The sequence below is a fragment of the Psammomys obesus genome, unplaced genomic scaffold, assembly GCF_907164565.1.
Source record: "Psammomys obesus unplaced genomic scaffold, mPsaObe1.curated_primary_1811, whole genome shotgun sequence".
Lineage (NCBI taxonomy): Eukaryota > Metazoa > Chordata > Mammalia > Rodentia > Muridae > Psammomys > Psammomys obesus.
This window is the reverse complement of record NW_026585643.1, coordinates 909,030-926,149: the sequence shown is the minus strand read 5'-3', so window position 1 is coordinate 926,149 and position 17,120 is coordinate 909,030. Positions and strand designations below refer to the sequence as shown.

General features: G+C 51.2%; 1 protein-coding gene and 1 long non-coding RNA gene across 2 annotated transcripts; one reads left to right on the top strand and one right to left on the bottom strand.

The window, feature by feature from the left end:
- Positions 1 to 259: 259 nt before the first annotated feature.
- LOC129684713 (uncharacterized) lies at positions 260 to 4,506 on the bottom strand. Its single transcript, XR_008721384.1, has 3 exons — positions 4,397 to 4,506; positions 3,996 to 4,119; positions 260 to 417 (listed from the first exon to the last, which is right to left on the bottom strand). It is a non-coding gene; the product is annotated as an uncharacterized LOC129684713 (long non-coding RNA).
- Positions 4,507 to 6,815: 2,309 nt separating this feature from the next.
- Positions 6,816 to 8,188, top strand: Cebpe (CCAAT enhancer binding protein epsilon). Its single transcript, XM_055617977.1, has 2 exons — positions 6,816 to 7,325; positions 7,853 to 8,188. The coding sequence occupies exons 1-2, from the start codon at positions 6,816 to 6,818 to the stop codon at positions 8,186 to 8,188; spliced, it is 846 nt and encodes a 281-aa protein (XP_055473952.1).
- Positions 8,189 to 17,120: the final 8,932 nt, after the last annotated feature.

Below are 17,120 nucleotides of genomic sequence, written 5' to 3'. Positions count from 1 at the left end.
GCAGACTGAACAAGCCATGGGGAGCAAGCCAGTAAGCAGCACCCCTCCATGGCCTCTGTATCAGCTTCTGCCTTGGTCTCAAGCCCTGCTGAAGTTCCTGTCCTGACTTCCTTCAATGATGAACAGTGATATGAAAGCGTAAGCCAAGTAAACCCTTTCCTCCCCAACTTGCTTTTGGTCATGGAGTTTCATCACAGCAGTAGAAACCCTGCCAGGATAGTCGCCATTGTTGAAAAGATTAAAGAGAAATACCGCAGCCTATTCTCAAAAGTTTAATGTCCAGGCTGGACGGATGGCCCAGCAGTTAAGAGCACCAGTTGCTCTTCCAGAAGACAAGAGTTCAGCTCCCAGCTCACGTACGGTTACTCACAACCATCTATAACTTCAGTTCTGGGAGATCCGGTGCCTTCTTCTGGCCTGTGAGAGTAGCACACACATAGATGTAAACAACACACCACACACATATAATAAAAATCAATCTGGCGGGGGAGGGGAGGTGCACGCCTTTAATCCCAAAACTCGGGAGGCAGAGGCAGGTAGATAGATCTCTGAGTTCAAACCCAGCCTGGTCTACACAATGAGTTCCAAGATAGCCAAGGCCACACAGAGGAGCCCTATCTTGAAAACAAACAAACACAAAAATAAATCTTAAACAACAACAACAACAAAAAAGTTCAAGGTCATTCTGGGTTCCTAAGGAATTGGATGCCAGGATGGAATTCATAAGGCTCTGTCTCAAAAAAAAAAAGTGGGAAGCTCTTGCCCCAGCAGAGGTGCTTGCCACTGAGCCTGACAGCCTGGGACCCAAATGTTAGGGGAGAAGCAACTCCTAAATGTTTTCTCTGCCTCCACAACCCTCTGTGGCACACGCATAGACAAGGAAAAGGTGACTTTCGAAAATTAAAGAAAGATAGACCGGGGCTGGAACGGTGGCTTGGCAATGTTGAGCTCACAGTGCCCTTGCAGAGGACCAGGGTTCAGTTCCCATGGCCTACATCCCCTGGCTCAGTGTTGTCTACAATTCCAGCTCCTGAGGACCATGAGAATACTTGTTCTCATGTGCACACTCCACACACACCCATACACTCACGAAATAAATAAACAAAATAAAACTTTCAGAAAGTTGCACCCCTGAGGGCTTGGTGGTGGTTAAAAGCACTCGCTGTTGCTCTTCCATAGGCCCTGAGTTCAAATCCCAGCACCCACATGGTGGTTCACAACCATTTATCAACCCAACAGGATCCAATGCCCTCTTCTGGTGTGCAGATCCACATTCAGACAGAACACCCATATACAAAACAGAAATAAATAAATCTTTTATTTAAGTTGCATCCTAGGGAAAAGAAGCCAAGGACGACAATGTAACATACTCTTGTACTTTAGGGACCAATCTCTCTGTCCATTCACCTCTCTGTGGGGCTCCCAGGATGGATAATGGCCTCCCACAGGCAGGATCCAAAGAAAGTATTTCCATGTCCTATGATCTACCTGATACTTTTGTCCTCAAAATGCCTGTTTGAAAAAAAAAAAAAAAAAAAGATTGTCAAGCCAAGAGTGGTGACTCGTGCTTATAATCCTACTTGGAAGAGAGAGGCGGGAGGGTCAGTGAATTCAAAGTCATTTTCAGCTAGTGAGTTTGAGGCCAGCCTAGAGTTCATGAGATCCTGTTTTCTCTAAAAAAAAAAAAAAAGAAAAAGAAAAAAAGAGGAGACGATGACTCCTCTTTTGATAAAGGTGCTTCCTACGAAGCCTCACAGTTGGGAGTTCCCTCCCTGAGACTCATCCACAGGACAAAAGGAGAGAACTGACTCCCGCAAGTTGTCCTCTGGAATAAATAATTGTGGGACAAGGGAGATGCCTCCGTTGTCCTACGAGCACATGCTCTTTCGAAGGACTCAGGTTCAGTTCTCAGCACCTACAAGGAGGCTCACCCATCCCTAACTCCAGTTCCAGGGATCAGATCTCCTCCTCTGACCGACACACACATGGTACATACACATACATTCAGCCAAAACACCAATACACATAAGATCAAGTTTAAAAACCTGAAAGGAAAAAAAAAAAGTCCACTCACAAAGAGAGAAATTGTGCCTGCTATCGGAAACCTAACCAACTACGCCAGACCTCGGAGAAGATCCATGGTTATCATTACCATAATCAGCGTAACCCCTAACAACATTCCAGATACGTCTCTTCCTACACCTCACCCCTCACCAAGGAAACTTCCCTTCACCAGACAGAGACCTTTACCGAAACCACAGCTAATCAAAATGAGGAGTTGTGAAGCTCCGTCCCAGCTGACCCAACTACCACATCACTCCTGCGCCTAAGGCGCAGGGATCGCCGTGGAAGAGTTGGGCAGAGAAACGGGATTTGCTGTGAGACTGGGTCTCCTGGAAATGTCGGAGAGGCTGCACCCACGAAGTCTCACCAACATGGTTGCCTAAACATGACCCGAACAAGGATGATACCAACAGATGTGATGAGGGGCGGGGTTGGGGGAAGGGCCCATGAAGCCTCACCCTGGACAAAGAACTACAGACAGCTAAGGAATGCTGGGAGCTGGGGACATAGTCTTCCCTGGGGGAGAGCACACCAACTGGTTATCCATTGTCAGAGGGACAGCTCTGAAAACACACACAAGCGACACTATACAGACCAGGTATCCATGCAGTTAGGACTATGTCGATCAATAATGAAGAAGAAAAGAGGTCAGGAATTTCAATGAGAGCAAGGGAGGGGGCTATGGAAGGGGTTAGAGGGAGGAAGGGGTAGGAGAGAAATGATGTCATTATGATCTCAAAAAAAAAAAATTCTCTGATAGAGATATAAGCCGGGCAGTGGTAGCACACACCTTTAGTCCCAGGACTTGGGAGGAGGAAGTAGGGCAGATCTCTGTGAGTTCGAGGCCAGCTGGGTCTGCAGACAGGACGGACAGGGCTACAGAGAGGAACCCTGACTTGGAAGAGCAAAACAAGCAAACAAACAACAAAGAGAGAGACTGTGAGAGACGTCTCTTTATCCACCATCGTGGTACCCTCTCGGCTCATTATCCTCACACAGTTTTACAGGAGGTACCACCTCCTACACCAACATTCCTCCACCCACCTCCAGACAGCCGAAGCGTAGGTAGACAGATAGCGAGTGCTGTATTTCACAAGGAAGTGCTGTCCGCCTGAGTGACTGCAGCCATGTTGTCTGCCTCTGATAGTAAGCTGACAAATGCAGTTACAGCAACTTGTTTGTTTAGAAGTTGTTTAGAAGTCCGAGGAGGTTTTCTGTCCAGGGAGCCCAGACTAGCCTGAAACTTGCTATGTAAACCAAGCTGGCCTCTGATCCACGGAGGCCCGCCTGCTTCTGCCCCTCCAACGCTAGAATTAGAGGCATGCGCCACCGCACCCGCATAGGTTCTCTGTTATTTAAAACTCAGATTTTTAAAATGTTTGTCAACCCACCCTCCGAGGCAGCAGGAGTGTGAGTGTGTGCTCCAAGGACAGGAGAAAAAGAAGGGGAGATGAGGTCGGGGAAGGGAAGGAGGAGGCTCAGCCTTCACTGAGTCAGGTGCTATACACACACTATCATTTTCAAAGTTTCAACAACCTCCCCAGGCAGCCATCGCTCCTGCCATTTTACAGTACGATTACGGAGCTTGACCAGGCCCAGAGAACTGGTGAGTGACAGGGACCAGATTAGAGTCCAGTTCCGGCTTAGACTTCACAACCATTCGCAGCCTCAGCCCTAGGGGAAGCCTCAGAGGCAGTCCTGGAGAGACGCCTGTCACAAGTCACTGAGATAATATACAGCCATTGTTTTAGTTAATGCAAACAGGTAGCAACTGCAGTAGCAACAGGAAAATGATCCCGCTGAGCAGGGAAGGCTTCTTTCCCCTCCTGGGTAAGACCCTCCCAGTCTTCAGGTGGCACTGCCTTCCCATCTCGCTCCCTCCTCTCCCGACCCCTTCTCTTGCTTCCCGGTCTAGACCCCCTAATACTTACGTCTCAGTTACTAGGAAACGCTGTCAGCCTGCAGACCTCATTTCCTGCTGGCTTTATCTGTGCGCCTTCCTCAGGGAATTCAGCGCTGCCCTGCAGCTCTCACCCCTACCCACGGGGCAGCCAGCTAGGTGGAAGGAGATTCCCTGAGTCACTCGGCAACAACTACTCCATCCCTCCATCCCCAGGGCCATTTCAAGAGCAAGCCTGCAGCCCTTTCAGAGATCAACAAGACATCCTCTGGTGCTCTTCTACAGCTCATCCTCTCCTTAATTTCCGTGCCGATAAAATTAGGATTAACAATACTGCTGTGCTCCCCAGCCCCCTTCTTAGCTCACAGCAAAATAGCATGAAAAAGTACACAGTTTCATCGACTGAAAAAAAAAAAAAAAAAAAAGCATTACTTTCTCAGATGACACAGGGCCCACACATTATTGTTATTCCACAGTCAAGGTGGGGACAGAATTTCTCTTTGAGACAGGTCCCGGCACCAGTCCCGTAGGCTTCCCACCCTATCGACTTGACGGAGAATCTCCAACGTGACTGCATTTCCTTTTCCTGCTTCCCAGAGCAGAGCTGTCAGCGCTGGTGGCAGAGTTAAGAAAGGCTGCCCCCTGCTGTCCACTCGATTCCAAACCATCGTGGGCCCCCAAGTATAGGATTTGGGAACCAATGTCGTCACCTAGTGGCCAATAAGGGCAGGTGGCCAAACTGAAATCTCCCAGCTTTGGTACCAATTTGACAGGGATCCGAAGACCGAAGAGCAGCAATCGCCCGCTACTTCCAGTGCCCTGTGTCTAAGATGTGGGCGGCTCTCCCCCTCCTTGGCCAGGGCCTCTGGAGAAAGTACATTTGGCCATACTTCAGGCTCAGAGCACGTGGGGCAGGTTGTGGTGTTAGAGGGGATGGATGGGGTGGAGGATTCTATCAAGGATACCTTGTCTGACTTGTGGGCAAATGACATTCACGGTTTTATTTTAGTGTTCCATGACTTACACATCCTATCCAAGCTTACCCCGACTGTGGCCCCTCACAGTTACCTGGTCCTTGGAATACCCAACTTAGAATATGTTCTGGTCCTTAGGGCTGGAGAGATGTCTCAGTAGATGTCCCCTTACTGCTCTTCCAGAGGACCCGAGTTTGGCTCCAAGCACCCTTAGTGGGTGCCTCAGGACTGCCAGCTCCAGAAGATCTGATATCTCTGGCTCACGTGGACACACACACACACACACACACACACACACACGAATAATAAAATTAAGTTCATTTTTAAAAATTCTGTTCCTCTCCCCAGAACATCTGTTAGTAATAAAAGAGCCAGGAGGGTATGATGGCACCTATCAACTCAGCTCTAGGGAGGCTGAAGCGAGTTCAAGGCCAGCCTAGGATAACAGAGATACTCAACCTTAAAAGAAAAGTAATACATCTCTCTGTGTAATACATTTCTCTGTGCTCTTTTCTTACCACCAAACCAGGAGCCCTGCCTGAAGCTTGACAAGTAAAAGCAGGGCCACGGAAGACTGGAGGGAGTGGGGAGTCCCCAAAGGAAGAAGAAAAGTGAAGTTTTGGGGTTAGCAGAAGATGGAGAAGTGCAGTCAGGCAGCTGCGGGCTTCTCCTGTGGACCCTGACACAGCCCCAGGAAGAGGTGAGGACAAGAGAGGAGACTTCTCAAGCCTACAAGAGGAAGTGGACAGAGTAGTACACTAGAGGTCAGAAAACAGTCATGCATGAGGGAGGACAGCAGATTAAGCTGCAGTGAGCTCCGGAGCCTGTTTGCAGCTCAGGGCACAGGAAGTAGGAGGCAGAGCCTCCAGCCAGCGTGGGGTGGGGTCAGCCTGAACCTCTTTCAGGGTGGAGCAAGTGGGGCCTCCAAGCGGATCCTGTCTGTTGGTTCTGGGGCAGCAGCCTGCCTGGGCCTGAGGTACAGGGTCTATGTCTTGACCAGAAACCTTAGCTATGTCCAGGTAGCCCAGGATTGTGCCCAGGCTGCCAGATGTGGCCGGGACTGGAAACATGGACACCAGCCCTGTGCAAAGACTTAGCCAAAGAACCTTATTAGCAGCACTCTGGGGGCAAAGGCAGGCAGAACTCTGTGAGTTCAAGCCCAGCCTGATCTACATAGTAAGACCCTAAGACCCTGTCTCAAAACTAGGGTGACTCGGTCCTAGAACTTCCCAAGCCCTTCAAAAAATGATGGCCTACACCCAGGAGAAAGTTGTGGAAGGTGGGGCTATACAGAAGGAACTGACTTACCCCAGGCTAGGTGGAGTTCAGGACTTGGGGGGGGTAACAGAGAGGAAGATTTTTCAAGGGAGGAGTTTAGACCAGGTTGGCACTGGACACATGCTTTCTCTGTTGGCACTGGCTTGGCACCTCATTCTGCAGAGATCTGTTTTGAAGCTGGAGGAAGACAGACATTCAGAGAAAGTACTCTGGGCAAGGGGTTAGAATCCCTTGAGCTCACAAGACAAGAGGGACCATTTTTCCCAAACAGCAGTTTTGGGACTGTGGCTAGGGCCTCAGCAAAGAGCACCCTAACTGCTAAGCACTCCTCCCTCTGGGGTGTGCCCTGCCCCTCCCTGAGTCACACCAAGGAGAGAGGGGAAAAGGGAAGAAAGGAGAGGCACTGACTACAGAAGGAAAAGGAAGCAGAGGAGGACCAGAGAAGCCACGTAGGAGAGAGCGGGTGACAGAGAAGACCAGAGAGGGCTGACCTAGGACAAATCTAGGACAAGGGGAGATCAAGGGAGGGCAGGCTCAGCATCCTAAGGAGCGCCCCAGCACAGGACCCAGGGGCGGGGAGCCAAGGGGGCGGGCCGGCCATGTCCCACGGGACCTACTATGAGTGTGAGCCTCGGGGTGGCCAGCAGCCACTCGAGTTCTCAGGGGGTCGATCTGGACCCGGCGAGCTGGGGGACATGTGCGAGCATGAGGCCTCCATCGACCTTTCCGCCTACATCGAGTCTGGAGAAGAACAGCTCCTTTCTGACCTCTTTGCCATGAAGCCAGCGCCCGACGCCCGAAGCCTCAAGGGCCCAGGAAACCCTCCGCTCCCCCACTACCTGCCGGCTGACCCTCGGCCATTTGCCTACCCCTCACACACCTTTGGCCCAGATAGGAAGGCTCTGGGGCCTGGCATCTACAGCAGCCCGGGAAGCTACGACCCCAGGGCTGTGACAGTGAAGGAGGAGCCTCGTGGGCCAGAGGGCAACCGAGGCCCCGGCCGTGGCAGCTACAACCCCCTGCAGTACCAAGTGGCACACTGTGGACAGACTGCCATGCACCTCCCGCCGAGCCTGGCGGCGCCTGGCCAGCCCCTGCGCGTCCTCAAGGTAAGGCCAGGGCGGCTCTCCCTGTTTCCTCCCCGGGTTGGAGCCAGGCGGTTGGATGAGCTTCCCCAACAAGTCTGGGTTTGGTGCTCTTCCGAGAACACGGCCCACCCCAAGGCCCTCTTCCCTCACTCTGTGAATTCGCTTTCTCTGAACTCCGCGTGTCCTGAAGGCGCCTGGAGAGGCTGCTCTGTCCTGATCTCTCGGGGACCAGCTTCCCTGCTTGTCCACTGTCCCCTTTCTCTTGCTCCTCTGCTGCCTGTTTCTGTAGAACTGTAGAACAGGAGACCTGTGACGGACAAACCAAAGGGAAGTGTCCTCCAAGGGTGTGAGATCGTGAAAGAAAGCTTTGGTCTCAGATCAAGGATCGTGTGCGTCTGCCTTCCCGTCTTTCCCAGAGACAGGGTGATGGCCCAGAGGTGGGAGCTGCCTGGGAGCTCTGTGTTCCTCTGAGGCCCCCAGTGTGCCCTTGCTGCCAGGATTCCGGTAGAGCCTCGCCTCTCCGTCCCTCTCTCTGGCTTACCCTGCAGGCCCCGGTGGCGGCGGCTGCCCCTCCGTGCAGCCCGCTTCTCAAGGCCCCCTCGCCAGCGGGCCCCTCTCACAAGGGCAAGAAGGCGGTGAACAAAGACAGCCTGGAGTACAGGCTGCGGCGCGAGCGCAACAACATCGCGGTGCGCAAGAGCCGGGACAAGGCCAAGCGGCGCATCATGGAGACGCAGCAGAAGGTGCTGGAGTACATGGCTGAAAACGAGCGACTGCGCAGCCGCGTGGAGCAGCTCACCCAGGAGCTGGACACTCTGCGCAACCTCTTCCGACAGATCCCCGAGGCCGCCAGCCTCATCAAGAGTGTGGGCGGCTGCAGCTGAGCCGGCCTGGCAGACTGTGGGCCCCAGACCCTGAGGACCCCCACCTCCACCCTCCTAGGTCCCCAGAGTCCCGAACCTGAAACCGAAATCATAAGACAATGGCAGCCAGTAGCTGGGACGGTCGGGACTAGAATGATTCTGTGGCTGAATAAACCGCACTGTGACTTGATGCTGGAGCTGTTCGCTGGGTGTTTGGGGCCTGGGCCTGGTGGGGGTGTTGTGTGTGTGCTCACGGAAGACCTCGATGGCAGGGAGTACCTGTGGCTAGGTCCACATAGTCTCTAAACGACACGGAGAGGCAGCGACACGCCGCCCACGGCTCAGGTTTTCTGCCACTTCACCTCCTGGTCCTTCCACCTACACAGTTGGCCCTTTGTAAACTGAACAAACACTTGGTACCCAACCACTATGCATGCCAGGGCCCGGAGCAGCCGCTGCAATTCTGACCTGAGAGAATTCTAGGGCGTGATTCCAGTGAGACACAGCTACAGCTCCAGGGCCAGGCCCGATGACCCTTGGCCTACCCTCTGACTCTAAGGCCTGGGAACTCTTTTCCCAGGTGACCACGGGAAAGAGTCTAATGGCTCTGCCGGATCTGTGGTCCCTTAGCTCTTGATCCAGCACCCTGGCTTTTTCTCTCTTGTTTCACAGCCTCACTCCTATCTTCATCCTTCATCCCCTAGGGCATTGGCTCCCTAAGATTGGAGAAGGTGACCCCCTGAGGAGGAATCAGTTAGGACCCGATGTGTGCGCCTATGTAAGGGTGACAGCTCCGTCTGTGCCTGTGAAACCCCATGCTCCAGGCGTTTTCTGTCCCTTAGAACTGCAGCCCAGGAAGCAAAACAGTGCACAGTAACAGAGCATCTGTTTGCATCTCTGCCACTTACTGTCTCCTTATCTGTACAGGAGGGATCTGAGTGCCTGTCCCATGGTGTTATTTTCATAGAGAAATAGAGTTTGATAGGTGGTGTGAGAATGGATATTTGTTCTGGATCCATTTTGGGAAAGAAAAAAAAAGTTCTCATTTTGCAGGTGAGGAGCTAGGGGCCTCAGAGAGAGGAAGAGACCATCCAGAGCCACACAGCTACTTAGGGGCAGAATCAAAAGTAGCTCCATGAAATCACAGATCTCGAGAGGTTCTAGGAGAGACCTCAAGAGCTCATCTGGGTGAGCTTTGCCCTCAGACAAGTAAGATAGTGTGAGCCACATCTTGTAGATAAAGCAGGCAGGGCCGAAGAGGATAAGAGTGCAGTCCGTCCTCTGCTGCCTCGCTCTACATCCTCCCTCAGGGAAGAACAGCAGTGATTAGGCACACAAGCAACCGCCAAGGGATAATCATGGAGGCAGTGAGTTGAGCTGGCAGAGTGCTTGCCCAGTATTCCCAAGACCCTAGGTCCCATCCCTGGCACCACAAAACAAAAAAGTATTAGTGAATTGCCCGCGATGTTAGAGACGGGACAGTGTGTGTGTGTGTGTGTGTGTGTGTGTGTGTGTGTGTGTGTTGTCTAAGGATCACCACAGGTCTGTTTCTCCTGCCACCTCAGACCTCAGTGGCAGAAGTTCTCACATGGCCCCGGCATCTTGTGTGCACCAGGCTAACCTCGGCCAGAACTCTCCCCACTTTTACCTCTGTGTCTCAGCACCCTTTCTTCCCCCCCAGTGTCCTCAGGTCCTCAGCCCAGCTCCGATCAGGGCAGACTTGAACCTTTGGGTGGAGGGACTGACTGACACTGCTTGAGGAGGAGGTGAAGGCAGCCATCTCTACGGCACCTGGGAAAACCCTCTCACCTTCAACCTGGGGGCTCGGAGATGCACAAGAGGGGTTGGCACAGAACTCGGCTGGTGGCTCGGGCTTACGGTCTCCCCACCCACCCCAGACTCCTTTTGAAGGCATTAGATGCTGGGGTCTGCTTTGCCCAGGCTTCTTTCCCAGGGCTCTGAGCTGAGTCTCCCTCCAGCCCCCCCCCCCCCAGTGACCTGTCACTCCTCAGAGTGACTGAGAGGAGTCTTTCTGATTGGCGCCGAAGCTGAAGAAGAGCTGCCACCCCAGTGAGACCCCAATGAGACATGATTGACGAGGAGCAGGCAAAACGCACCCCACTCTTTACTGTCCCATTCTGTCCTGGGATTCCGGCCACCTGCAGGAGGCTCTCAGTCCCACAGCAGCTGGCTTTAGCCAAAGCAATTTACTCAACAAGCACTGTCAAGCATCCTTCCCGAGAAGGAGACCCTTTCTCAGCCACAGGAGTAGGAGGGAAAAAGAAATAAGCAAGCCCCTCCCCGCCATGGCCCTTGCCACCATTCTCTGCCCCTTCTTAGGCTGCTCTGCTCTCTGGGGCTGCCTTCCTTCATCCCCTAGAGGTGAGGACACTGGTGTGAGAGGGAGAGCTAGAGGAGAGGGAGGCAGAACGCCCCTGCTGGCCCCTTTCAGCACTCCTTAGGACCCAAGGGTGAACATTGACTCCCCTGCTATTGGAGCCCCAGCACCTGCCAGTCTTACCAGCATGGCTTGCTAAGACTCTCCTCGCACACCTCTATGAAGTACTTTTCATTCTCATTATCCCACTTGAATGTGCCTGTGGGGAAATCAGTTAACAAACAGATACTGTTTCAGCTAGGAGAATTAAAGGCCTCCTGGAGGAAGTGACATTTAAGTTTAAGTTGAAACTTAAAGAAACCTTTGAGGAGGTTAGCATGCCTTGGAGTCCAGTGTGGGCACAGGCAAGAGCCATGCAAATGGCAGGTTCCAAGTACCGCTGGATGGCCTGAAAGGACAAACTTGGGTAGTCCATGAAATATATCCTCTACAGAGAAGAGCTGGCAAACAGCTCTGGTGCTGATCGCTCTGCCCTGACGCTGGAGCTGGGAGGCAAGCTGGTTGATCTCTGCCCTGAGAATGACCTCTCAGGGCTGTCCACAGGGAAAGGACGCAGCAGGAGGAGAGGAGGGAGGGGAAGTTGGCCAAGCCCTGCCAGGGTTTGGAAGGGCTCCAAGACCAGGGGTTGAGAACCTGTGGAAACCAGCAAACAGAGCCTTCCCCACCGGCAGCTGCATCCATTCCTCTTGTTCACAAGTCCCTCTTCCTCCTGGAGCAGAACTGAGGTAAAGGACAAGCGCCCTGAACTGCGAATTGCTCTCGGGCTGCAGAGAGGCCTGTGAGGAGGAAGGTTGTGGAGAGATACTAAGATACCAGGAGAGAGGAAGCTGCCCAAGGTGAGTCTGCCAAGGTCAGCCAGCCGGTGCTTGTGAAAGCTGCCCCCCTCGGTTCACACCTCCCAACCCCCAAGATTGCCTCACCCCCAGGGCCCCCAGGGCCCCCATCCCAGTGTTGCAAGATCCCGGTTGGGGCTGTGGTGGAAAGAGGCCTCTCACCTCGCTCTCCCCCTTGCCCTACTCCAAGCCTGTGAGAAGACTCTGGAATAGAAGGATGAGACAGCAGGGCAGAGAAGCTGCATGCTCCCCTTGGACCTTCCTTCTCCAGTCCCCGAGAAGGACAACTCCTCCTCCCTAGGGAAAGTGGTCTGACCTGGACAGTACAACCTAGGCTGACCTCAGAAAACCAATGGCAGGTGAGAGATTCTCTCCGTGGAGAGAGGAGGGGGGTGTCTTCACAGGAAAACGGGCAACCTTCATCAAAATGGCCATCAGTTGTGACTCGAGGGAGCAAGGAAGGCTCCTGTGTCCTTAAGGGAAGGCCTTGCTTGCAGGAAAAGAGCTTCCCCTCCACCCCCACAGAGCTGTGGCCTCCTACAGCAAGCTAAATAGAGCATGCTCCACCCCAGAGCCCTGAAAGCTACGCCTCATCCAAAAGGCTCAAACTCAATACCCTGTCATCCTCCCCACCCCCCAACACCTAGTGGCATGGTCACCCTGGCCGGGCCATCCAGCCCTGCTGCAATCGGGACGGTTTGCAAAACTCCCACTAGCTCCCCCTTTGTTACCGTCTGAGGTTAGGACTGTACTTGGGAGATAAGCTCGGGCCCCACCCACCTGTCCCACAGACTGCTGGCCTTCTGCAACTGGGAAGGTTTGCAAAACCCCTGCTAGCTCCAGCTGTCAACATCGGAGGCTAGCTGGGGCTGCGCTCTGAGATAAGGCTAGCTCCGCCCACCTGCCCTGTCTTCAGACCTCCAGAGTATCATGGCCCCAAGACAGAATGCTCCCAGAAGCCCTGGAAGTCTTCTCAGGCTGACGCAGAGAGCCTCCTTGCTGTACCTTGGTGTCCCATTCACAGCCTCACCTTCTGCTTTTGTTTGTTGAGATGTGGTCTTATCCTGAAGCCCAGACTAGCCTAGAATGCAGAGCAAGTCTCCTGCCTCAGCCTCCCGAGTGCTGAGATTTCAGGCATAATCCATCACATTCAACTTCCTTTACTATCTTTTGTCCTCAACTCCCTTCTCCCTATACTCATTGTTTTTTTTTAGAAAGGCTTTCAAACCCTAACTGTTGGCCAGGCACTTCACTTACTGTAAGAGCATCAGGCTTAAGGAGAGTAGTCTTTGCTCTCACGGAATTTACATGGTGGGAGATGAGCATGGTGCCACAAATACATAAATCTAGATTGCGGGCACTGCTGTGTAGCTAAAGCAGAGGTGGTTCGTGATGACTTTTGTTTGCTGTGAGTCAGGCTCTCATTACAGTAGTCCAGGCTGGACCTGAACTCTTGTTTTGTTTTGTTTTTGAGACAGGGTTTCTCTGTGTAGCCTTGGCTGTCCTGGACTCGCTTTGTAGACCAGGCTGGCCTCCAACTCACATCGATCTGCCTGCCTCTGCCTCCCTGAGTGCTGGGATTAAAGGTGTGGACTTGAACTCTTCATCCTCCTGCTTAGGCCTCTCAGGTACTGGGATTACAGGAGTGTACCACCACACCTGGCACCAGTGGTTTCAATCAAGGCATTTATAGGTGAGGGTCAGGAAAGGCTTGTTGCAGAGAGCAACATAGGAAGGATTCAAGAGGGAGGTCTAGCAAAAAGCAGACTTTCCCACATGAAGACGATCGCTCCTAAGCGTTTACAATTCACTGGCATGGTCTGTGGCTGGAGTCAGGCAGACTAGATTGGGGGGTGGAGGTGGAGGGATGCCTGGAAGAGGCCCAGCAGAGCTGAGGCTGGAGTTCCCGAGCTCCCTCAGGGGGAATCCAGAGCACAATGGAGCTACCCTTCCCAAAGAAGGAGAGCCCCTCCCCTCTCTCCGTGAGAAAGGGAAAAGTTTGAAACAGATAGAAATGAAGATAGGGAGCTAACAAGAAAGCTCAGCAGGTAGAGGTACCTCCTGTCAAGCCTGGCACTAGTTTAATCCCCAGAACCCAGTGGTAAAGGGAGACTCCAACTCCTGCGTGCACCATGCTGTGAATGTGCGCGCGCGTGCATGCACACACACACACACATTATTTTTTAGAAATTATTTTTAGATTTATTTAATTTTTTTGTATTTTGCACATATGAGTGTTTTGCTTGCGTGGATATGTGTGTACCTCGTGCGTTGCTGGTGCCCAGGGGACATCAGTTTCCCTGAAACTGAGGTTCCGGATGGTTGTGAGCCACCAAGTGGGTGCTGGAAATCCAACTTAGGTCCTCTGCAAGAGCTGCAAGTGCTCTGGACCGATGGGCCACCTCTCCAGCCTCCAGGTCAGTACCTTTTAACACATAGCACATAGCAAAGAATTTAAACCACATAGGTTTGAGCTGGGCATGGTGGCATATGCCTTTAAGCAGGAGGCAGAAGCAGGAGGATCTCTATGAGTTTGAGGCCAGCCTGATCTACATAGCAAGTTCAAGGCCAAGGATGATGCATAGTGAGACCTTGTCTCAAAACACCAAAAAATTTTAAAGCTTTTTTCAGAAAGGTTTGATTGAGCATGGTGAAACAGACTTGAAATCCTAGCATTCAGTAGGCTAAGAAATAACAGCGGCAAGTCTGAGGCCACACTGGCTACATAGCAAGAGCCCATCTGAAAACAATAAAAATAAAAGGCTTGTAGCAGACTGAGGGTGTTCCTGTCTTGCAGCTTTTCCTTCCAGTTGTGAAAGAAGAGGCTCCTAACGTGGCGGAGTTGCAGGAGAGGCCACAGACTGTGTAAAATCCCAGTTGCTAAGGGTGCGAAAGAGAGCTGGCTGCTGAGATTTTTGACATGGGAGCATACCACTGAAGTTGATGACAAGCATTTTAGAGTGGCAATAGCCTGTCTTCTGGAATGATTTTCTCTGGTGGTCCTTAGCTGCTCAAACACAAATGCAGGCAAATGCTGGCTTCATCTAACTATTAACTAGGGAGGTAGGGTGGAAAGGATGGAGGGAGGTGGTAGAGTTGAAGAGATTCAGGAAAGAATTTCAGTGGAGAGTCCCTTTTCTGTCCCTAAGACAGAGAAGGGGAGACTAAAGAGGAGAAGGGTCACAGTTCCCCAGCCAGCTTGTCCAACAGCTGCAGTGAGCCAACCTAGCAACGAACCCTAAGGAAAAGAGATCATATCAGAGAAGGGTGTTTGATTCGTTATTTCATAGATGCTTCAGTTTCTGGTGATGATAAGGCTCTGGGCACAGCCCTGGGACTATCTCACTTGAGTGGAACAGAGGAAGAGTGTTAGAGGTGGAAGGGCGAAGGATCTGAGCGTGCTGGACAGAGCAGCACACAGTGATGTCATCACAGCCATAACGCCACCCTCTGTGGTGACTGAGTTCCTCAGGCCATCACATTTTCTCTCATTGTCCTCCAACTTCTTTTCTCCCCCAGGAATCCTCCTCTTTTCCACTATCTCACTCTGTCTTTATCCGCATTCCTTCCTGGCCACACCTTTTTTCCTCCCCTCATTTCTCCAGTTTCTCTTTTCATCCTGATGTAATTTCTGCTTCTCTGGGTAAACCCGGGGAGCCATGCTGTATGGTGTGACCAGGAGGGTTGAAATCCCACACAGCTATTTTATTGCCTAATTTTGCTGTGCCTCAATTGTAAAATTGGGATACGATCAATAACACCTAAGCCTCCTAAGGTTTCTGGAAGAATTAGAGGAATATCAAACGTTTGGAACAGTGTCTGGACCCAGAACACTCTTGATAAGACAGTGGCTCTTCTTAGTGGAACCCCTCACCTCCTTCTCTTGCCTTTCACTTCCTCACCTCAACCATCCCTCCATAGGTCCTTCATACATCTTCCAAGACATGAACATGACTTGGTCCTGTCTGAAGTCTGGTAGAAAAAGAGTCACACAAGTATCAAGACGGAGCTGGGAGTGAGGGAGAGAGGCTCAGTGGTCAAGAACACAGGCCCCTCTTTCAGAGGCTCTGGGCTCAGTTCTCAGCACTCACATGATGGCTCGCAACCACCTGTAAGCCCAGTTCCAGGAGATCTGATGCCAGGCTCACACCTGCATACATACACTCTGTACACATATACACATGTGGCATACACATGCACATGCAGGCAAAACACTATACATGTCAAATGAATCTATATCTATAATATCTAATGATATTATATATAATATATATGAATATATATCTATAATATCTAAGATATATCTATAATATCTAACCGGCTACTTATTTATTCTTAATTTTTATTTTCATAGCCGGGTGGTAGTGGTGCACAGCTTTAATCCTAGCACTTAGGAGGCAGAGGCAAGTGGCTCTCTGAGTTCGAGGCCAGCCTGGCCTACATAGTGAGTTCCAGAACAGCCAAGGGTACACAAAGAAGCCCTGCCTCAAAAAAACCATTAAACAAACAAACAAACAAACAAACAAATAATATAGAATTAAGCATAGTAATATATTTTGGTGGATTTCAGTGAAAAGGAGGATCCTGAGTTCAAGTGAAACCTTATCTCAAAAAAAAAAAGGGTAATATAATAAGTTCTACTAAAAAGATGTCAAAGAGAGATGAAGAGATGGCTCAGCGGTTAAGAGCACCTGTGGTTCTCGCAGAGAACTGTGTTCAGTTCCCAGCACCCACATGATGACTGACAACCATCAACAACAGATCCAGGCCCAGGGTATCTCTGACCTCCCTAGGCACTGGGCATGCCTGTGGAGTACGTGTGTACACATAAAACACATCTTTTAAAAAGCTGTGTTTAAAGATGTGAAAGAATTGCTAGTGGGAAGCAAGATACACAAATGAATGTTCTCTTCTGTATAGTTAAGGACGGACAGATAAGTTGGATCCAGTGCAGAGCGGGGGCAAAATGTTTCTTCCAGGCATTTCCTGCATCTGCACAGGGCTGACAGCAGGTCTTGAAGAAAGAGGCTTTAGTTAGCTGTCACTTGCTATGGTAGCCTATGTCAGACCTGGAAGATGTCATGTGATCTGCTTATGAACATGCAGTGGAGGAGAAACAAAGCATCCCTGGGTTTCTTCAGCTGATGTGGGTCAAGTTCCACCATACACCCCCTACCCCCACTCCGTGAAGGTTAGGGGCCCCCCCTACTCCAGCAGGGTCACGCTTCCCTCGACATGGCCACCAGGGGGCAGCAAAGAACAAGCGTAGGCGCAAAGAAGGTCTTGGACCCTGGAGAGCCAGGTCAACTGAATTCACTTACTCTTACTTACTCTTGGGAGGACACTTGGTTTTGCTTTGCTTTTTCAGGGAAAATGATCTTCAGGCACCTGGAGAAAGCTATATTTGTCTTAGAGAAAGAACAGGAGTCCCCTTCAAACTTGTCTACCTGTTAATAAATTAAAAAATTTTAAATTCTGTAGCTTCAGTGTGTGTGTGTGTGTGTGTGTGTGTGTGTGTGTGCGTGTGTGTGTGCGTGTAATTTTTTTTCCTCCTGGTGAATATGAAAGCAGAATCTTGTCCTAATTTGTGTAATATATTTGTATAATATATATTCTTTTCTTGACTTAGTAGTTATCATGACATGAGCTGGGCACTGCTCTTTTTCCTTTCCAAAAATTTGCTTTTATTATTTTTATTGATGTATCTGTTGGGGGGGGGAAG

What these genes read in the sequence shown, in the direction of transcription:
- Cebpe (XM_055617977.1), top strand. Translation starts at nt 6,816, where the DNA reads ATGTCCCACGGGACCTACTATGAGTGTGAGCCTCGGGGTGGCCAGCAG. An exon ending in AGCCCCTGCGCGTCCTCAAG is followed by an intron (nt 7,326 to 7,852) that starts GTAAGGCCAGGG and finishes CTTACCCTGCAG; the next exon opens with GCCCCGGTGGCGGCGGCTGC.